This window comes from Biomphalaria glabrata, chromosome 1 (assembly GCF_947242115.1).
Source record: "Biomphalaria glabrata chromosome 1, xgBioGlab47.1, whole genome shotgun sequence".
NCBI lineage: Eukaryota > Metazoa > Mollusca > Gastropoda > Planorbidae > Biomphalaria > Biomphalaria glabrata.
In genome coordinates this window covers 84,625,323-84,648,430 of record NC_074711.1, presented here as the reverse complement: position 1 = coordinate 84,648,430, position 23,108 = coordinate 84,625,323, and the positions used below count along the sequence as shown (strand labels likewise).

The 23,108-nt window shown below is 42.0% G+C and overlaps 1 protein-coding gene across 4 annotated transcripts in view; it reads left to right on the top strand.

Moving 5' to 3' along the window:
- Positions 1–23,108, top strand: part of LOC106064188 (semaphorin-1A-like) — a 114,227-nt gene that overhangs the window by 69,976 nt on the left and 21,143 nt on the right. For all 4 annotated transcript variants that reach the window (XM_056018265.1, XM_056018268.1, XM_056018264.1 and 1 more), the window contains exons 6-11: positions 7,258–7,365; positions 7,748–7,850; positions 18,312–18,431; positions 20,698–20,786; positions 21,724–21,868; positions 22,336–22,429. In XM_056018265.1, the coding sequence (XP_055874240.1) occupies positions 7,258–7,365; positions 7,748–7,850; positions 18,312–18,431; positions 20,698–20,786; positions 21,724–21,868; positions 22,336–22,429 (659 nt within the window). The remainder of the gene's footprint in view (positions 1–7,257; positions 7,366–7,747; positions 7,851–18,311; positions 18,432–20,697; positions 20,787–21,723; positions 21,869–22,335; positions 22,430–23,108) is intronic.

Genomic DNA, 23,108 nt, shown 5'->3' with positions numbered 1-23,108 from the left:
AAGTCCTAACCCGTCGCAGAAGTGGACCCCCTCCTCCCCTTTTTTTTTCTCGTCCCCCCCCTCCCAAACATACACCTCTTTAAAACCCGACCTGTCTCAACCAGAAGACTAGTGGTAGTGGGTCTTGTCGATGCGTGGTAGAACGGGTCATGGTTCAAGGCTGTTCACTGAGTTAGCGGGACGCCCCCGCTGCTACAACTGGCGCCACAACTTGTCATCTCCATAACGCACGCCCCCCCCCCCATTTTTTTCTACCTTTCGTTCATTCAATATCTGTTGTTGTTTTTTTAAAATATAGCCCTCATAAACTTCGGTGGCCGCGTGGTCTTGTCGCACCCCCTCTCCCGTTGGCTAAACGACAGACAGATACGCCGCAGGGGGGACAATCTGCCCGACCTTACATGACCAGAGACCTCCGTCTACCACATTAGTTTCTTTAGCTGGTCATTGTCCGTGGTCATCGTTCCGTTGACGCCATTTCCTGCTACATTTCTACTCAGTACTGCTACGAAGTACCGCTACACTGCTACTTGGTACTGCAACTCAGTACGACTACACAACACTGCTACACTGTGAAAGGGCACTGCTACACCGCTACTCCGTACTGCAATACTGCACTCAGCACTGCTACACAATACTGCTGCACTGTTACTTAGTATTGCTACACTGCACTCAGTACGGCTACACTGCACTCAGTACGGCTACACTGCACTCAGTACTGCTACACTGCACCCAGTACTGCTACACTGCACCCAGTACTGCTACACTGCACCCAGTATTGCTACACTGCACTCAGTACGGCTACACTGCACTCAGTACGGCTACACTGCACTCAGTACGGCTACACTGCACCCAGTACTGCTACACTGCACCCAGTATTGCTACACTGCACCCAGTACGGCTACACTGCACTCAGTACGGCTACACTGCACCCAGTACTGCTACACTGCACCCAGTACTGCTACACTGCACCCAGTACTGCTACACTGCACTCAGTACGGCTACACTGCACTCAGTACTGCTACACTGCACTCAGTACTGCTACACTGCACTCAGTACGGCTACACTGCACTCAGTACTGCTACACTGCACTCAGTACTGCTACACTGCACTCAGTACTGCTACACTGCACTCAGTACGGCTACACTGCACTACATTCATTTTTATTTTTTAATTAGAGGCGGGGATCTGAAGGAAATGTGATGACGCCAAATGTGTTATTAATTAAAGCAAATCACAACAGATACAGATATATATTTATATATAACGACTATAAATAGAACAATACCTACATTTGTTTATTAATAGATCAAAAGGCTAATGTTTGAATACCTTAAAACTAAGTGTTATGTACTCTTACTGGGTCCAGAGTAGAACAAGGTTCCAATTTAACCTCGAGGACTAGGACACACTTAATAAGAACAACGAACAACAGCTGTCCAGGTACTAATCATTTATAGCACCAGTTATTCCCACATCCATGTTTTTTTTGGGTTTTTTTTTTTTGGCAAGCTCTTCAAAGTATACATGTACGGTTGCACCTATATTAAGATTTTCCATATTCCTTGTAAAAGATCATGGCAGCTTCATTACTTAGAATATGGACAGATAGACAGACAGACAGACAGAGATAGATAGATAGATAGATAGATAGATAGACAGACAGGCAGGCAGGCGGGTGGGCAGGCAGACAGACAGACAGACAGACAGACAGACAGATAGATAGATAGATAGATAGATAGATAGATAGATAGATAGATAGATAGATAGATAGATAGATAGATAGATAGATAGATAGATAGGCAGAGAGACAGACAGACAGACAGACAGACAGACAGATAGACAGATAGATAGATAGATAGATAGATAGATGAACCAAATGGCAGTCACGTGATTCTTCCAGTTTTGCGGGGCTGTGATGCATGCTGGTATTGATGGAGGACTTGCATGGGAATAGACATTGCATGCAGGCCCCCCCCCACCCCCTTGCTTACGCATGTACCACTAAACAGTTTGGACACTGTCACCGACACCAGACGGTAATACAAATGGCCACTTCGTAATGACAATCAAAACGAGGCGTGCCATTAACCCATTAGTACCGAACAGATTGCGGGTTGATGCATTAGTCTGGTTCTTAGACTCAAATAAAATATTCGTTGACACTTTCAGACTACTTGACCGAGTTTCGGACAGGGTCACCCATTGTTCACACACCCACGCGCAGTCCTCCCGCGCTCCTTCAAAACCAGTCTTTTTTTTTTTTTTTTTTTAAACAGCAAAGCCGACACCGGTTAATACAACAAGGGAGTTAATAACTTTTTACCTTTCATGTTTTCGGTTATAATGTCTAGCATGTAATTACGTATTTACGTATTTCATTTTTGCACCTTACCGTCTTCGGTATTATGTAATTGATTACTAAGTAAATTAATGAGGGTATACATTTTTTTCCCAATTAAAAACATAAGAATATATACAGCCATACTAAACCAATTTTTGTTTTAAAATTAAGCGCCATAATATGCATAATTTCCGCACCATTTATTTGTTACACAATCCATATGGTAGGAGTCTAACTAATTCGAATTTCGTAAGGCCATACATACATTTGAAAAGTGTAATTGTTTGAAAGTAATTACACAGAAGCCCAGCTAGATCGGCATTGTCCATGTCCCCTCACACTATAACGGAGCATGAATCGAACGATTCGGTTTTGAATTTTGAAGTTACTCATTCCAAGTCGAGAATCCCTCGGTGTACATTTTGTTTTTTTATGAACGGCTTTAAGTGGAGGGGCCATTGTCAACATGTTCACGGCAGGACTGAAGGGGTAACACCGTCATATATCACCCTGAAGGGAGTTCTGGGAATGCCACTTCCGGTTACATTAATTCTGTGCACATCCGTTTTGAAATATAAAAAGGAAAAAAAAAATGTTTACCATCAACCGATAAACAGTCCTGGCGGCTACAAAGAGACCAGTGAATTCTTTTGTCAAGAGAAAGTTACTTTCCAGAAAACGGTTAAAATAACCCAGGCTTGGTTGTATCCGGGCCGATAAGAACATGAGACGATCTCAAGAGTATGTGCAGACTTTCGAAACCGTCTCCAAATCAGAGGTCCGCCGGAAAGTTTAAATCTTTATTGTTGATGATAGGGGGACATTTTTGAGTCAGATAACTCTAAGTCAGCGGTTCTCAACCCTTTAGGCTCAGCGACCCCCTTTTGTAATCCCCCACTGTGCTGCGACCCCCCCCCCCCCCACACACACACACATACAGCAATAGAAGAATAGGCAAAATACAAGGGGTCGCGACTCACAGGTTGAGAACCCCTGTTCAAAGTGAACTTTTACTAGACGACTTTTGGTCTTGTAGTGATGATGTGCCTTATGTCACGTGACATGTGTACATGTAAAAGCGTTGATTCCATTGCCTTATCTTTTGAATCCGTTACTTTTCCAGAATATTTTTTTCTATACATGTTTTAGCAGACGTGAGCATGAGTGTGGCAGACGTGGGTATGGATGTGGCAGATGCGAGCATGAATGTGGCAGACGTTGGTATGGATAGGCAGACGGGCATATTGTGGCAGATGCGAGCATGAATGTGGCAGACTTGGGCATGGATGTGGCAGACGTGGGCATAGATATGGCAGATGCGGCATGAATGTGGCAGACGTTGGTATGGATAGGCAGACGGGCATATTGTGGCAGATGCGAGCATGAATGTGGCAGACTTGGGCATGGATGTGGCAGACGTGGGCATAGATATGGCAGATGCGGCATGAATGTGGCAGACGTTGGTATGGATAGGCAGACGGGCATATTGTGGCAGATGCGAGCATGAATGTGGCAGACTTGGGCATGGATGTGGCAGACGTGGGCATAGATATGGCAGATGCGGCATGAATGTGGCAGACGTTGGTATGGATAGGCAGACGGGCATATTGTGGCAGATGCGAGCATGAATGTGGCAGACTTGGGCATGGATGTGGCAGACGTGGGCATAGATATGGCAGATGCGGCATGAATGTGGCAGACGTTGGTATGGATAGGCAGACGGGCATATTGTGGCAGATGCGAGCATGAATGTGGCAGACTTGGGTATGGATGTGGCAGACGTGGGCATAGATGCGTCATGAATGTGGCAGACGTGGGTATCGATAGGCAGACGTGGGCATATTGTGGCAGATGCGAGCTTGAATGTGGCAGACGTGAAAATGAAAAAAATTGAGTTAAGTAATTCATTGACCCTTTTTTTTTTACTCACAATAAGCAGACGACATCATGTTCAGAATATTGAGGAGCATATTTGTTTTACAACAATACTTTTAATCATTGCTGGACCTTTACATCTACGTTTAATACTGTACATCTCAAAGTTACTTCACTGTTTTATGAACAAGGACTGTTGACCGTTTTATGTAAATCCAACTTTGGGTTTGGTGGTCGAGTGATTAAACGCCTGGCTTTCGAATCCAGTGGTCTCGGGTTCGTATCCCAGTGAAGCTTGTCATTTTTTAACCATGGGATTTTCAGGACGCTCCAGAGGCCACCCTAATCTTATGGGTGCATAGCATTTGTTGGGGAGTGTAAAGGCGATTGGTCATTGTGCTGGTCACAATGACACCCACGTTACACAGAAACAGATGACCTGGCCGCAGAAATATCTGCCCTAAATAGATCGCAAGTCTGAAAGAGCCTTTACTCTACGATCTAACTACACTTTACGAGATTTTATTCTCGATTGCGCTCCATTACTAAGGCAGCATGGTCAACCCCTAATTATATTATAAACATAACGATAACCCTATAGCCTATGTCAGCTAGCCTTGTTTTTTTTTTTTTTTTGTTTTTTTTTTAAAGTTGTTCTACCTTGAGGCCCTATATTTAAAACAAGATTATGTTGGCTGACACATACATTATCTTGTCCTTTTTTTTCGTCTTTATGGTAAAACTTTTTTTTTGTGTGTTAGTTATTCCACTACATAGTGCCCCTCCCCCCCCCCCCCCCCCCGTTTCTTTCTTGTGTAGGCCTGTCTATCTTGTCCTGGTCCTACTCTGGTTTGCGTCCTGGTACAGCCCTGGGTGAATAGATTTACAAGGGAGGAAAGAGGAGTGGGTGGGGGGGAATGCTGGGGGGAAAAAAGGTGCCGGGGGGGGGGGGGGGCTCTAGCTGTAACCGACGTTTTATTATGTTCATAGACTCGTGTTCTTCTGTCTTTGTATGATGTTTTGTAAACAGGCTACAGACATGGTAGTAATCGTGGAGTCTAGATCTAGTAGTCGACGTTTGAGGACGAACTGTGATTGAGTGTTGGTTAGGTGTAAGCCAGAGGAAACAATATGTATAAATACTTAGAGCGAGGAGAGAGATATACAGAATGTGCAAAGCTGTTAGCAGGGGTGTAGCTAGGAAGTTTCCATCATTTGGGGGCCCGGGGGCTTGACCTCTTTGGGGGGCCTCTGCATTTTGCCCAAAATTTAATATAAAAACACTTATTTGGGGACCCCCATGAAGTGTGGGCCCGGGGGGGATTTTCAAATTCTCCCCCCCCCCAACTATAGCTACGCCACTGGCTGTTAGCACATGTATGGGTTGGTGTGTTTTTAGTCTATTACAGACCCTGTTGACCGAAGCGAGACGGCCCCAGTTCTTGGCTTGCTAAATAGCCTACCTAGTCTTATCGTTGTTGGTTTTTTTTTTTTTTGTCTTTTTAATGAAAGTGAAAAACATGAATCTCAGACTAGGGCGCCTATGATCTCAGACTAGGGCACCTATGATCTCAGACTAGGGCACCTATGATCTCAGACTAGGGCGCATATGATCTCAGACTAGGGCGCCTATGATCTCAGACTAGATCACCTATGATCTCAGACTAGGGCGCCTATGGATCTCAGACTAGGGCACCTATGATCTCAGACTAGGGCACCTATGATCTCAGACTAGGGCGCCTATGATCTCAGACTAGGGCGCCTATGATCTCAGACTAGGGCGCCTATGATCTCAGACTAGGGCACCTATGATCTCAGACTAGGGCGCCTATGATCTCAGACTAGGGCGCCTATGATCTCAGACTAGGGCGCCTATGATCTCAGACTAGAGCGCAATCGCAGCCCTTGCAAACATGAATGTTGTTTTGTCTGGACAGAAGATCTATAAACTAGGCGTTTTGACATGCTACACATGTATTTTACATCTCAGGTTACATTTGCATTTACATCGCAGGCTATACATGTATTTACATCACAGGCTACACGTATTTACATCAAAATCTACACATTATTTTACATCACATACTACACATGTATTTTACAGGCTACATGTGTATTTACCACGCAGGTTACATGTATTTAAATCACGGGCTACATATGTATTTTCATCGCGCTCTACACACGTATTTGGTTACTTTTAAAAGACTCAAAAGTAGTTACTGTCCTGTATAGTGTATACACAGCTATGACGTGGCGACGAGCTATTAGTCTCGACTGTCCACAGGCTGTGACGTCGCAGGTCAGTGTTCAGGCCTACTATAACAATTGGTCTCGTCTCGCTCCAACTCGTCCGATCCGCCGCGCCGCACCTCGCAGGGTTGCAGGCTACTCTGGCGCCCTTTCACGGTTAGTTGTGGTTCATTGTCGGAATACTGCCTCGCCGGGCAAAGGCAGTCGGCATTGTTCAAGGAGTCGTGACCCACGCTAAATGGATCTGATTAAATAATCATTTAGTTGATAGGAGCTCTCCAGACAGAAGGGTTTCATCTCGCCTCTGAGTAAAATCCTTCTTTTTGATCAAGCATCATAATAGGACTCAAGCTCAATCCTTAATGGACACCTTTACAAAGTAGCTAGATCACAATCTTACATTATGAGTCTACGTTTTGTTTTTAAAGTCTCATCTCCTATGATGTAACAATCATTGTCTCAACTCCTATGATGTAACAAACATTAACTACTATGCTGTAACAACCATTGTCTCAACTCCTATGATATAACATTGTCTCAACTTCTATGATGTAACATTGTGTCAACTCCTATGATGTAACAATCATTGTCTCAACTCTTATGATGTAGCAAACATTAACTACTATGATGCAACAACCATTGTCACAACCCCTATGATGTAACATTGTCTCAACTCCTATGATGTAACATTGTCTCAACTCCTATGATGTAACATTGTCTCAACTCCTATGATGTAACATTGTCTCAACTCCTATGATGTAACAATCATGTTTCTGGTGTACTTTCAGGTTGGGTGTGAGAACTACATCCGTATCGTGGTCAGAAAATCAAAAGACAAGTTATTCGTGTGTGGAACCCATGCCTTCCAACCTCGATGTCGTCATTATGAGTTTACGGTAAGACTTCTACACCAACGACGAGTATTATACCTTGTAACTTAATGTCCAGTGCGGTCATTACAAAACATCCCCTATAGGGACACTCTAATATTGGACTGTTTCTTCATTGTTTTTAGCGAAAAAAAAAAGTAATAGCTTTTTATATGTATATATATAAAGAAAGCAATTAGTGAACAATAGTTTGAAATTATTAGACAATAAAAAAATCATATTAAAAACACATCTTGCTATACTATAACCTATCGTCTTTTATATTTGACTGTGGTCCTATACTTTCGATTTTGAGTTTAATTTATATTGCAGGAGTTAAAAACGTAACAATTGCCTAGGATTGCCTGTGGATTATTTTTTTTTATATTCTTTGTTTCCAAACTGGCAGGAACAAAACGGATTTAGAATGCAGATGCCCAAAAAGGAAGACGAAGTGGGCACTGGAATGTGTCCTTTCGACCCTAATCATAATTCTACGGCCATATATATAAGTAAGTAATCTTTATATTCAACTCTTGTAATGTTCGTGGAGCTGAGAATGGTTATATACGACTATATCAATACGCACTCGTTTTATGTGGCTCTTTCACTCTAAATGAATTCCCACAATGCTCATGAAAGTTGGTCAGAAAATCGTAGTGGATAGATATAAATTATCTTTTGGTCTCCAATGTGTGTCCCGCGGCCTTTGTGAGTGACCTCCAGCTGTCTGAAGCCGCATGCCACCAGGTGCTCTCTTCTGTGTCTGCTAAGGCAAGTTGGCGCCTTAGCTGGTTAAAACTTTGCACGATTATTTATTGAACCCGAAAAGACATGAATCAATCAAACAAATATGCAATTAGTTAATTAATTGTTGGGGATTAATGATTTTGTTTGATTTCGAAATAAGGGGAATAAATGCTACTTAATGAGAGAAGTGGACATTTATATATATACCGGTATATAGGAATTGTGAGAAATAGAAAGTAAAAAATTTGTAGGAAACTCACGGAAAGACGGAGAGCCGATGTAAGCGTTGTAAACATTTGCAAGAATAGTCGATCTATCATGTCTTTTACTCTGAAAAGGAAGACTGTTATCGTGCCTCGTGCCCCATCCAACAGGGCTTATCATGAACAACATGAACTCTATATCTACCTAGGCATATAATGGACCTCATTCACCAATCGTAAACAAACAACATTGAGTCACGTGCTTCTCTATTTCTTCTATACAAATTACGATCTAATATTAATCAACAATGGTTATCACGTGACAGTTTTTTTCTCTATTGTTTTATCAATATTATCACATGACCGTTCATTTTAGTGAATGAGGTCCATTGTCTCATTGAGCTTATCATTGTCGGTAGGGGGGGCTTATCCTTGTCCACCCGGACTTATCATCCATCGTCTGCCTGACTTTCACGTTGGCGGGGAAACAAAACAGGAGTTAAAGGGAGAGAATGGGGGGGGGGGTTGGCAGTGTCAAAGCTGTCATACTGTTTGGCCACATGACCAGTCAAATGTCAATGAAGACCGGGTTTCCCACCAAGTCGCGATATGAAAATGTAGGAGTGTCACCCGGCTGTCATGACTGACCACTGACCTTTCACCTTTGGCGAGGCCAGAACGCTGAAAATATTACACGTCATTCCAGAAAAAAAATTATCTAGTCACAACAGGAAGTGCTCCGAGGGCTTCAGATAGGGGAACAGAATGAGGACAACGATGTGATAGATTAACGTCAACAAAATGGAAGAATAAGTTTACATTTACTGAATCGCATCACCTATAACGATTTACTGAATCCTTTTGGCTCCCAGACTCAACAGTACTTCACCACGGGACTCTTGTTTTGGGGGATTCCCCGCAGTCCATCCTGCCATCTTTGCTTCTTTGCGTCTCTGTGTAGTAATTACGAGCATCTAGCGGTGGTTAACAATTATTTGATATGCATACCCCAAATAGGGCCTACTAGAATAATGTACTACTGACGATAAAGTTTTGAAAATGAGTGTGTAGGATATATTGTAGGGTTCTACTCTATTTAAAGCCCAAAGAGTAGCAGTTGAACTTGTTTTGGGGGCACAGTGTGAGAGTCTTGAGATCTAAGTGTGACGGACGGACAGACAGAAAACACAATGACAATATCGGACAATTTTTTGGCTAGGTGTTAATACAAAAACTGTGGCTGATATAATTTTTAGTAAGAAAAGTATGTACACAAAGTCCACGACCATTCAGTTTCCTGTACGGAATGGTTGAAAAGTAAATTAAAACTGTAGTGGTGGTCAGGAAATGATCGTATGGGTGGGGGTGGGGGTAGTGGTCAGGGTTGACATGACTTTTCTCATTTAGGGCCGCAGAAGACGTGGCCCGCGCTGCTTTATATATTGCATACATATAACTTGATTTTTTTAAAGATGTCATTTTGATGACAATCAAGGACGTCACATGCAATCAGGGGGGGGGGTCAACAGGGGGTATTAAATAATCTGGACGTTTGTGCAAAAACAGTTTCCTGGATGTGGGGTAGCTTTAATCCCCCCACACACACACACACTTGTTTTCTTTGAGCCGTGGCCCACATCTAGGCTATGATTTTCTCTTCACGTTCTGAGTCTTCTCTTTGAGAGAGAGAAAGAAAAAAGTAGAGACCACGAGTCGTTTACCTGTTTAAGATGATGTATAGTTTATGCCAGGTCCGAGTCAGTGGGACACGTTGCCGTGTCAGTTATGCAGTATTATTTCTGACCTCTTTATCAAAAAAAATGACACTTGACATTGTAGACATCGCCATTACTCTCGTTCTCTATGTCTCTCTCTCTCTCTCTCTTGCTCTCTCTCTCTTTCTCTCTCTATATCACTCTCATCTCTTTGTCTCTCCCTCTCGCTCTCTCTCTCTAATTCTTTATCTCCTCTCTCTTTCTCTCCCTCTGTCTCACCCATCTCTTTGCCTTTCCCACCTCTCTTCCTCTCCTTCTCTCACTCATGTTTTTTTTTTTCATCTTATGAATTCACTTAGTCTCTAGGCATTGATACCCAACTTGTTTTTTTCGACACTGGCCATTTCCGGCCCACGAGCCACGGGCCACATTACAACAAAGTGTCGATGAGTCCAGTGGCGTAGCTATGGTGGGGGGGGGAGGAGGAAGTAGAATTTGAAAATTCTCCTGGGCCCCCACTTGAGGGGGACCCCAAATGAGTGTTTTTTTTACATTAAATATTACGCTTAATGCCCCCAGGGCCCCCAAATGTTGGAAAATTCCTAGCTACGCCCCTGGATGAGTCCAGTAAAACGTTGGGCAGACTTGCTTCCTAAATCAGCGCACAGGCCGGATGTAGTCCCAGGGCTTTAGTTTGGGTATCACTGAGTTATGTCATTAACTCTCTCTCTCTTCTCTCTCTCCATATGTCTCCCCTTCTCTCTCTTATCTCTCCATAATTTTGTTTTTGCTTCCCCAATTATTTTGATAATGCATTAAGAGCAATATTAATTATACTGAAAAGCCCAGATAGTTTAGACTCAAAAAAATCTCTGCGAAGGTTTTGAACTAGTTCTGACCGTTTTGTTGTTCACATACTGCCAGGGATGAACGTCACACTACTGTGAAAACAGTAACTTAATATTTTGTTAGAAACCCAGGACCTGACACGTTATGAATGATTGCATATGACGTAGCCCCTGACACCAACAGTAGGTTCTATATAGAGGTTGTCCGTCTCGCTTGCAGTTACCATTCATTAGCTGTTCTTTTTGTTTCGTGGCAGTTAAAGAGTTAAATGTGTGCGCATTAATACCAGGGACACGCTCTGGGTTGTGAAATTAATTGCTTCGTTCACGTCTGCATCCGCGCTGGCTTCTTTCCAGATTTGAAAGTTGCAGGCCATTTTGTTGCAATCTGCGGGTAATTGTTTTTAGAAGATCCCAAGGCTTATGTAGAAACAACCATGATCTCTAATGGCCACGTGTCTTTTTCACAATTGGGAATAAGAAACAGGGGACATCTAAGTCTAGGTCTCTAGCCCGAAATAGAGTCGGTCCAGTATCTGAGAATCAGGGGACAGGGGACATCTAAGTCTAGGTCTCTAGCCCGAAATAGAGTCGGTCCAGTATCTGAGAATCAGGGGACAGGGGACATCTAAGTCTAGGTCTCTAGCCCGAAATAGAGTCGGTCCAGTATCTGAGAATCGGTTTCTATTTAAACATTTTTTTTTATACATTTTTTTTTCGTTTTTTTTTAATGGATAATTTTGTTGTGTATGTCTGTGTTGTTGTTGTTGTCTCCGTACCACGTGATTTCATCCTAGTGTTTTTGACCTTTTGCGATAATGTATTTCCAAGGGCAGATAATTTTTTTTTAGTTCGAATTACAGTATTCGACATTTTCAAATAATAAAAAGTGAAAAGTTGAGTCAGCTCAGTCTGCAAGGGAAAGGTAAAAAAACAACTCCTAAAAGATATTGTTATGACTCTACGTTGCGCACTGTCATTTGGCGCGACATTGTGTACCAGAGGACACGATAGAGAACAGAGGAAAGAAGATGGCCGATGATTAGAGATGTAAACAAGAAGGCCTGAGATCTGACTCTGGGTTTGGCTCTAGATCCAGTTTATAATTGATTATTAAACGTTCTGTTTTATATCACTTTCGTTGAGGTTAATTGCTAAGTTATAGCAATTGGTGTCAGAAGTGGGATCCTCAACGAAAGTGGAGAAGAAGGTCTAGATCTAGGTATAAGACATTGAACGATTCCATTTTCGGGTAGATCAACATAAGTTTTGGTTTTAGTTGATCAACGTTTTGATACGGGATGGCGTCTAAGAAAACACTTAGTCAACTGTCATTACAGGAACTTAGACAGGAACTGAGAGGGAGGGAGCTGAACGTAAGCGGCAACAAGAAGGCACTCATAGAACGTATTAGGCAAAGCATCATAGTTGAAGAGCAGGATCCGGACACCTATTTGTTTGAAAAAGAACCGGATATGAGGGATCATTTTCAATCGATGCAAGAACAAATGAAGGAAGACCTGAAATCAGTAAAGGATGAACTTAAAGACGAATTAGGTAATAAACTGAGCTCAATAGATCCTTTGTGACCGAATTGAAAAATGACATAGACAGTTTCAAACAACAATTAAGAAATGAGGTCGCTGAATTAAGGTCCCAAATGGTGGGAGATGTTGATTCTAAAATTCAACAATTACAAAATGAAATGAAGGCGGAGCTGCAAAAGAAACAAGATGCGGGTGCCACTGTGACTGAAATGACGGGAAAGATTAAACCACCGGTGTTTGACGGCTCTGTGTCTTGGTCGGTGTATCGATTACAATTCGAGGCGGCGGCGCAAATCAACAGATGGGATACCCAGGTAGAGAAAGCAACTGGTCTTATGTTGGCACTCAGAGGAAAGGCAGCCGAATTGTTACAGACTATGACGGATCGGGCAGACTACGATGCCATGGTCAAAACAATGGAATTACGATACGGCAATGAACACCTGCAGGAAGTTTTCAGGATGCAATTAAAGAATCGACAACAGAAAAACGGAGAGACCTTACAGGAATTAGCAGCAGACGTAGAACGTCTCGCCCGTCTTGCTTACCCGTCAGCAACACAGGAACTTTTGGATGTTCTAGTCACAGATGCTTTCATAGATGGAGTGCGAGATTCGGAACTTAAGAAAGCCATCCGAATAAGCGGAAAACGGAAAATCAACGAAGCCCTCATCTATGCCATGTCCTACGAGGCGGCCGAAGTTTCAGCGAGGAACATACACTATTGTCGGACGTTAAATGTGGCGGAAGAGGAGGATCTGCCGAGGCGGATTCGAAGAATGGTAGAAAAGGCTTTAAATGAACGGGAACATTATCAGACCTCAAGGCGTAGTAAAAAGACTTTTCGTTGTTGGAATTGTAACACTCCAGGTCATGTACGGAGGAATTGTAACATGTTGTTCCAAGGCCAAGGCTGTGCATCAGAAAGTCAACCGCTACGATTCTACGGGCTTAGGGAGCAAGAACTGGCAACCCAGAAAATCGAAACTCCGAGAATAAAGACTCGTTTCAGAGTGTTAGAACAAAGCAGAACCTTGAGAGTGCAGGGAAAGATTGGCGCTGGTTCTTATAGGTTCCTCTTGGACACAGGGGCTATGCGGTCGATAGTTGGACCCAGTCTGATCGGAGAGCAGGAAATAATACGAGTGAATGACTACACTCTTAAAACGGCAAGTGGCGAACTGTTACCTATATTAGGACAGGTACGGCTTAATTTTAAAATAGGAAGTCAACCATTTAGTCATGATTTTCTGATCGCCAATGTTGTCGACGACTGCATCCTTGGTCTGGATTTTATGCAGGAATTCGGTTTATCTCTAAACATTGGAAGTGGAACTGTACAATATGGACACATAGAGTTCCCATTGCTTGATGATGGTGTGGAAGACATTCAGGTGAAACGAATCGAACATACGACCATACCAAAATGGTCTAATCTGTCAGTAAACAGGTATCATAAAAGGGACAAACTGAAGTGGAACAAATTGGAAGGCCAGCTACATCCTAGAAGAGCGGAGATTGGAACATCAACCAATCATTGTTGTGGCTATACGGGTAGTTACAAGGAAAGTGTGGGTGGTGGCAGCGCCGTCCATGATCATAATGACAAATCAGATGCGTCTAGCTTTCAAGATAAAGAAAGTGGCACCCTTTTCAACGACAAGCGCAGACCCGAAAAGAAAACGCTAGATGAAGAAACTAGAGGAGTGACCTACAGGCAGAGTGAAACTATTGCTTTCGATGTCCTTGCTATGAGTGCTTCAATGGGCATGACCAAATCGGATAACGTTGGGTCTGTGTCCAATACTTCTGTTTGGCTACCAGTACTAACTGCAGACAGAAATCTAATAAGAACTGTACGGGCGGCACCTCGAATGAACAATGCAAATACCAGAAAAACCATCAACAGGTCTGGACTTGACAAACGTGTGTACGTCTGCCTTCACAACGCAGAGTAATAGAGGAATCAATTTCAGCGGAAACTGGACACTGATAATGTGGTTAATGGACATGTGTAGAAAGGCATACCTTCTGGAGATGGCTGAAAATGACAGTGTGTTTATGACCTGGCCTCCAGTGGAACTCTAACTTTCTTGCCAGAACTTCATATGCACTGACAATTCTGTAGCCCTCTTGAAAAGCTGGTCATGTTCGGGACGAACATAACTAAGGAGGGGGCAGTGTTATGATTCTACGTTGCGCACTGTCATTTGGCGCGACATTGTGTACCAGAGGACACGATAGAGAACAGAGGAAAGAAGATGGCCGATGATTAGAGATGTAAACAAGAAGGCCTGAGATGTGACTCTGGGTTTGGCTCTAGATCCAGTTTATAATTGATTATTAAACGTTCTGTTTTATATCACTTTCGTTGAGGTTAATTGCTAAGTTATAGCAATATGAATGAAAACTTGTCTCGAACGATACTCCCTAACAGAGGCGTAACGTAGGGAGGGGAGAATTTGAAAATCCCCCGGGCTCCCACTTGATGGTGATCCCCATATGAGTGTTTTGTACAATAAAGATTAAATATTAAGTAAAATGCAGGGGCCCCTGAAGAGGTCAAGCCCCTCGGGCCCCCAAAGAATGGCAAATTTCTAGCTACGCCTTTGCTCCCTACACCGCGCGAAACGGAAAACGATGTAAGGGGGTGGTGCAAGGTAGTATACAATACAATGGTTGAGGTGTTGTCAGCTATGTCTTTCCTTTGTGTTCCCATGATCTCGTCAAAACTAGAACTTGCTTAGCAGTGACATGTTGACGACGAACAGGAGGACAGACCCCAGTTTCAAGATTCACCACTCGCGGCCTCTAACAGCTACTGAAGTTTTTTTTTTTTTTTTTTCTTTTTCCAGTGGGGGGTCCTCCATGTGTCACTCCATCGCCGGTGTTACCTCTGCGTGACTTGCTTCCATTCTCTTTATTCCCTCATCATTGCGAGGTATAGCGTCTTGAATCACACCTCCACGACGGTAACACAATCCTCCTGACAGTCACGGCTCCGTGACGGCCCTGAGTCGGGGGGCTTGTACAAGACACATAGACATTTTATGGCCGCGACTGCACATGACTGCTATGAGGTAATAGCTGCACTGACACATTGCATGACCAGCGCTGCAGACAAAAGCAAGAATAGGAACCAAGGCAATCCATCTGAATTCACAGTCTAGATCTAGAATAGGAAGTACAGTAGTGGCGCGAAGCTAGGGTGGAAGAAAGGGGTGGGGAGAATTTGAAAATCCCCCCTGGCCCCCATTTGAGGGGGGCCCCAAATGAGTGATTTTTTTTACAATAAATATTAAATGTTACGCGAAATGCAGGGGCCCCCACGGTCCCCAAAACGATGGCCAATTTCTAGCTACGCCACTGAAGCAAGGCAATCCATCTGAATTCACAGTCTTCGCTGTATTCTGCCTCTCTAAATAGTTAAACTTCGTTTTTAGACTAAAAAGGAAAGAAATATGGTCTTTATATTGTTTTATTACACTGCATTGCGGTTCTTCACTACACGCTAAACTGTTACCACAAGTAGCTACCACAAAATGGTTATCATTGTGTAATAAATAGAATACCACGTTTTTTTTTTCTCCACACCTTTGTCTAGGGATGCAAAGCACTTCCTGTGGGCCAATATCCGGTCCATGACGCCTTCTACCGCCACTTTGCATTTGGGCCATACCGAGACCTGCAACGTCACAACCTGTGGGCAGTTTAGATCAATAGCTCGTAGCCACGTCACATGTTTTTACAACGTGGCAACGAGCTATTGGCCTCCACTGCCTACAGGTAGCGACGTCACAGCTCAGTGTTCAGGCATTCTGTAAAGAATGGTCTCGGCCATACCCGGTCCGTGATGCCTTGCTATCTGGAACTTTAAACGTCTTGTACCACCACTTTGCAGTGGGTCGATGTCGAAAGATGACGCTCCAGATTGCTCAAGTCCATTATAAGTCTTGTAAAAGGCACAAGAGTGTATACAAGCTGGATGCCATTTCCAGTGAAAACAAACAAACAACCAAAAAGAAAACAGTTTTAATGACTCGTTTCCTAAATAAACAAAAGCTCTTGTCTAAAAGGTTTAATTAAATCGATGTTATTTTTTTTTTGTTTGTTTTCTTATATCAAGCTTATTGTTTTGTTTTCTTAAGAAAGTAGAGTTGAAAATAGTGTGAACCCAAACGCTTGTCTCCCTCTATCTGCTGCTGCTGCTACACCATCAAGTTAAATCCGCATAACACCATTGTGTCACTTCCCCCCATCTCCAGGCTCCATCAACTCCCCTCCCCCCCCCCCTCCCTTTAGACTTTACTTAGGCTGAAAATGTTAATTCGTTGAAGCGTTTAAAAAAAGGATTTTGTTCAGGTACTTGCCAAACTTTTTCTTGAAGGTTTTTTTTTTTTTTTGAGGGGTACTTTGTCACAGCGACCTAGCACCTTGTGACATTTATACTTCGTGACACGGGGGCCATTGTTGACGTGAAATGGGAGGCGCACCAACTGGGGGCTGGAAATAGGGAGCTCCCCCCTCCCCCCCCCCCCCACACACACTTTAGTTGTTAAACTACCTCCAAAAACCTGAACAACAATAACCTATTTATTTTTCTTTAAAAAAAAAAAATAAACAATGAAAATCTGAGTAATCATACATCTCTGTTTTGGTTGTATTTGCTTTGGTGTCACGTGTCATATAGAGTAGAATACTTTTTGGTCACGTGATAACCTACATACGTATACATACAATGGTGTATGTGTTTAGAATATAATTGCTTCTAAGCAAAGAAAAGCTACCGCAGGTGCATAGGACGAAAAGATAACTTGTATTGAACCTCTTCCTCTCCGCGGCAGACGATAGATTTGTCTGCTTCAGTTGTGCACTCACTGGCAATGTCATGTTATAATGATCTTCAGAGGCGTAGCTAGGGTGGGAGGAGGGAGGGGGCAGAATTTGAAAATCCCCCCCCCCGGGCTCCCACTTTAGGGGTCCCCCAAATGAGTGTTTTTTTTTTTACATTAAATATTAATATTATGCAAAATGCAGAGTCCCCCGAAGAAGACAGGCCCCCGGGCCTCCAAATGATGGCAAATTCCTAGCTACGCCACTGATGATTTATATTATATTATTATTACGAAAGCTTCAGCAGATCTAGTTTAGTCAGTTAACCTATCACCCTGCTAACGAGATAATGTCTTCATTAGCGTACCATGATGACTTTTCATTGTAACTTGGGAAAATGTAGTTTAAAAACAATACTTTTGCATTGTTGGCCTCCTTTAGTCTTATCTTATCTTATATAATATAGACGTTACTTCAATAAAGAAGATGATTACTTCCTACGCGTCATACATTTAGTCATGCATATTAACCAATGACCTAAATTCTGCCACGTCACTGGTTTTTCTGGCAACCCACTCCATGCTCTAATAGCGCTAGAAAAGAAGGAGCATTTGTAATATTGGTCCTAGCATATGGAACGAGGAATGTGCATTTATCTTTGTGTTTTTCTGAGTATTTTATTAAATTTTGTTCTTTTTGTATTTGAAGATTATGGTTCAGTGTTTTATGTACAATCGTAGAACGACTGTCGTTCATCTCATAGAGCACCCTTTCCTGTGACGGTGGAGCCCTATTCTCGAGAGACATTCCCGTCCACTTGTCTCGCAGGTTGAGGTGGCATTCTCTTTGGTGGCGGAGGAGGATTATCACTCATATTTTATGTATGGGCTGCTTTCTGGATTATCGCTCATTTATCATTTAAAGAGGGCATAAAGAAAGCTATTATAGGTCGAATGAGACTGAGAGTCCGCCTTTAGCCAACTGCATTACATGATGCCGTCTCTTTCTGTGACGTAACGCTGCTATACCTTTTAATCAAACTTTAATTTTTGCTTTTCTCCCCCACCCCCTCTCCAGATGGAAGTTTCTACGCTGCCACAGTCTCCGACCCTGATTCCAGAGACCCACTCATCCTCCAGAAGAACAGTGAAAGCATCTTGATCAGGACCCAGCCAAGAGACTCCATTTTCTTAAACGGTAAGTACCTCCTTTGATTAAATTCGTTAATTTTTAAATTTATTTTTAGGAGTTATTTTCCTTCGGCAGAATGCAGCTGCCAACTTCTACAAGAAAAAAAGAGACCCCGTTACAAAATATAAATGTCGTTAGAAAGTATTGAAACAACTAACCATGATTTTACTATAAAAAATATACATATAGTTTATCTATTATCTCAAGATTCACAGTATATAGATTTTGCAACGTTAAACCTTTATGATTTGTTTATGCCTGTCTATGTGCGAATAAAGATTACATTCAATTCATATACTGCCCCCCCCCTTTTTTTTTTGGCCATTGCTTAGTACAATACCTAAGAGATTTGTATACAATTTCGCTTGGCATATTTCTTGGAGCTGTGCCGAAAAAAAATATTTTTTTTTTTGGCAGCCTGCTCAGTCTACTGATACTGTGGAGGGGAGGAAACTGTTGGGCAATTAGATTTAGTACAAGTTGTACAGGGACATACGACGTCTATTACACTAGTACAACTTTAGATCAGAAGGATAAAAAAAAAAGTTTTAAGTAGATAATTCTGTAGACTAGATCTAAAATTGACATATTTGGCTGGCTGCCAGTGGTTTATATTTGATCGTCAAAATTTCTGAATTGCTATGGCTGTCGTAAATAAAATAAAATCATGTTACACACACAGAGTGAGATCTAAAATGTGTGGAAGGAGGGTTGCATATTTTATTTAGTATTGAATATGAAATGTGTTAGAAAGTCCTACAAGCCTACAAGTCCTACTGAGCATGTCATACTCATGAACGTTTTTTTAAAAATATTATAAATAAATTATGTGGGCTGGGAAAATCTAATAAATGGAAATAGTGTGTGTGTGTGTTATATTACTGTCACCCCCTCCCCCTCCTCCTAAAGAGACCACGTTTGATGGTGGTAAAAAATAAACACCATTTTGGCGCCGTCATGATGGCTGAGGTCTCCGTATGCCTCAGTGTAGTCAAAACCTGATATGTACCAGTTAGGATGTATTTCAACGAGGAAGTCACTATTTCATTAGAGCAGGGGGCTCTCAACCTGTGGGTCGCGACCCACTTGGGGGTCGATTGACGATTTGCCAGAAGTCGTCTAAGACCATCGAAAATATGGATTGTTATTGTCTATTCTTCTATTGCTGTATGTGTGTGTGGGGGGAGGGGTCCGCGGTAGAGTGGGGGGGGGGGTGTAAAAAGGGGTCGCCGAACTTAAAAGGTTGAGAACCGCTGCATTAGAGTATGTTTAGTAAAATAAATAAAATGACTAAACTTAGAAACACCCCAGTACAGAAGAGTAAAAAGTAAAGTAGCTATAATACTTGGGGGGTGGCCGAGTGGTTAATTAAGCGTTTGGCTTCCGAACCTATAGTGTCCTGGGTTCGAATCTCGATGAAGACTAGGAATTTTATTTGTCGGGATTTTTTAGGGCGCCCCTGAGCCCACCCAACTCTAATTGGTACCTGACTTTTGTTGGGGAAAGCAAAGGCGGTTGGTCGTTGTGCTGGCCACGTGGCACCCTGCTCGTTAACCGTTGGCTAAAGTAACAGATGGCCTTAATATCATCTGCCCTATAGATCGCAAGGTCTATAATACATAAAACACTAAACCATAATTTTCAAATAGAAAAACAAAAAAAAACTAATAAAACTCGGACACAAAGATAGAGGCACATTCCTTATTACTAGAACTAATGCTCCCTCTTCACTATACCTTTAAGGAATGGAATGGGTTGCCTGAATCAGCCAGGAAAACCAACGAGGTAGCAGAGTTTAACTCATTGATTAACACGCATGACTAGATTGACACATGACATGCTTAGAACGTAACAATCTTCTTGAATTAACGTCTGAAAAGTATAAGATAAGATTATAAATACAACTTAAGGAAGACAATGGATTTGGTATTGACTTTGGTCTTCACTATCTACGATTAACATTAACATCCACAATTACACAATTAAAAATTCACGCTTTGCCAGTGTCACACATAAAACAAAAAACATAAATTTTAACAGACATAGTCTTAACTCTAGTTGCAGGACATTTCAAAAGATGTCACTAATGATACTGTCTGATGACACTGATGGATGTCAACTACACGGACAAATATAGTGTGACATACGTGAAAGGGCAGACAAATCGAACAGACATCATTTACGTATTATCCCCCATCCTTACCTATAGTAAAAAAAAAAGAAACAAAAAAATAATTTGACATGATTGTGTTCTCGCCTCCCCTTTCCGCAGAGCCTGACTTCGTGAGCTCCTACGACAAGGATGACAAGGTGTTCTTTTTCTTCCGCGAGATGGCTGTGGAGAACATCAACTGTGGGAAGGTAATCCAAAGTTGGCCCGCATTTGATCTGTAATGTATTGTGGGGCACTTGCAAAAGGGGGGGGGGGCAATGTACTGTTCACACCGATTCAAGAATAGGATTGGTTTGTGCAATAATTATTTTTTTTTTAGTTTGAGGAAATGTGGGATGCGTGCTAAGTACGCTTGATCATAACTTGACTTGGCTACCCATGAAGGGGGCTCAAGCAGAGTTGTGTTTTACTGAGCGCCTAAAGGCAGCACGGAAAACCTTTTCCCAGATACCCTCTCCCTCCACTGGTCCACACATTAGATTGGACCATAGCGCTCTGAGCATGTTATAAAGTATAAGAATGAAAGTAGCGCTATATAAAAGCTATTATTTATTATTTTTATTGTTTAAATTCAAAGGCAATGGTACCAACGAATATCAGATGCTGTTTGTAGACAGTAGAATAGAATGGAAATAGTCATCAGAGAATGATTTTAATAAGATACAATCATGACTTAACTCTTCCTCTCCTAATCGACGATACCATCGTTGATTTGACCACATTTAATTAAATAAATATTTAATTTTAAAACCTTTTCTTTATGTTATATAGAAGGAGAATGCATTCCCCTTTAATCCTATACCAAATAAAACATTATCTGAACCCAACGAACAAAGCTATTGAAGCCCAATCATAACATGGTAGTGAAATAATAATGAGCAAAATGAAAAATTCCGTCCGAATGTGCAAAAAAAATTACGGAGGGCAAGAGTTAAAGTAATATAATGTTCTTCTTCCTCCTCGTTCTCATTGTTATGTTGGAGCGTTCAGATGACAACCACTAATCTTACAAATACAAATTTAGCTAGTTTAAATTTTTAGCGTCCGGAACATATGTTGTCTCATTCTGTCCGCTTAGAACTCAAACCATGTATTGGACCTTACTGTAACTGTGTTTTCTTTCAGGCGGTATTCTCGCGTGTAGGTCGAGTGTGTAAAATGGACAAGGGTGGAGCGGTCCGGACACTACAGAACACATTCACCTCCTTTTTCAAGGCCAGAATCAACTGTTCTATCCCTGGAGAGATCCCCTTTTATTTTGATGAAATTCGTAAGTATCCCATGCTAGTGCTGCTCTCTCTCTCTCTGGAGTTGGATCGAATTGGATGCTGGGAAGATAAAACAAGGGAGATAGATCCTAATTTTTTTTATTTTTTTTTCTCAACATATTTTCACATCTTTAAAGATAAGCTTCATCTAAATACAATTTTACATTCACAAAGAATAAAAGAATTTTTTTTTATTGGGAACTTCAATGGCAATTATTATATTTTGATAGACAATGGTAAGCTGTGTTTGACTCTTTTGCATCCTACATGAATGATGGTGGGATTATGTATTATTCCTAGTTCAAAAGGGTAATTCACCCATTAGTGGTGATGGCTAATATTGACGCCTTGATTTTGTGCATGAGTTGTCTGTTACTGTTTTGTTGTTAGTCCTTTAACCAGTGATACACAAATATATGTCTGAATGTATTTTATATACTTTGAGCAAGCATGCTGTTGTTCTCCGCAGAATCAACTTCGGAATTTGGCCAGGGCAACTATCGACCTACTAAGGACAGTGGAGACAGGAGTGACATGATCTATGCAGTCTTCAATACACCAGAGTAAGTTAACCAAGTTATAGTCTAGATATATAGTGAGGGGAATGTCTTGTCAATGTATCCCCTCTAACAAAGTTTTCCAGTACCTCAAATGTCTATATGTTGTTGATATTTATGACCCCTCCCTCTCACTCCTCATGATGAAGCAGTGCTTTCACTTCCCCCAAGGATGTCTGTTTGCCTGCATTACAATACTCTCCTCCTAAATACCCAGGGATGTCTGTTTTCCTGCATTACAATACTCTCCTCCTAAATACCCAGGGATGTCTGTTTTCCTGCATTACAATACTCCCCTCCTAAATACCCAAGGATGTCTGTTTGCCTGCATTACAATACTCTCCTCCTAAATACCCAAGGATGTCTGTTTGCCTGCATTACAATACTCCCCTCCTAAATACCCAAGGATGGCTGTTTGCCTGCATTACAATACTCTCCTCCTAAATACACAAGGATGTCTGTTGGCCTGCATTACAATACTCCCCTCCTAAATACCCAAGGATGGCTGTTTGCCTGCATTACACTACTCTCCTCCTAAATACCCAAGGATGTCTGTTTGCCTGCATTACAATACTCTCCTCCTAAATACCCAAGGATGTCTGTTTGCCTGCATTACAATACTCCCCTCCTAAATACCCAAGGATGGCTGTTTGCCTGCATTACAATACTCTCCTCCTAAATACCC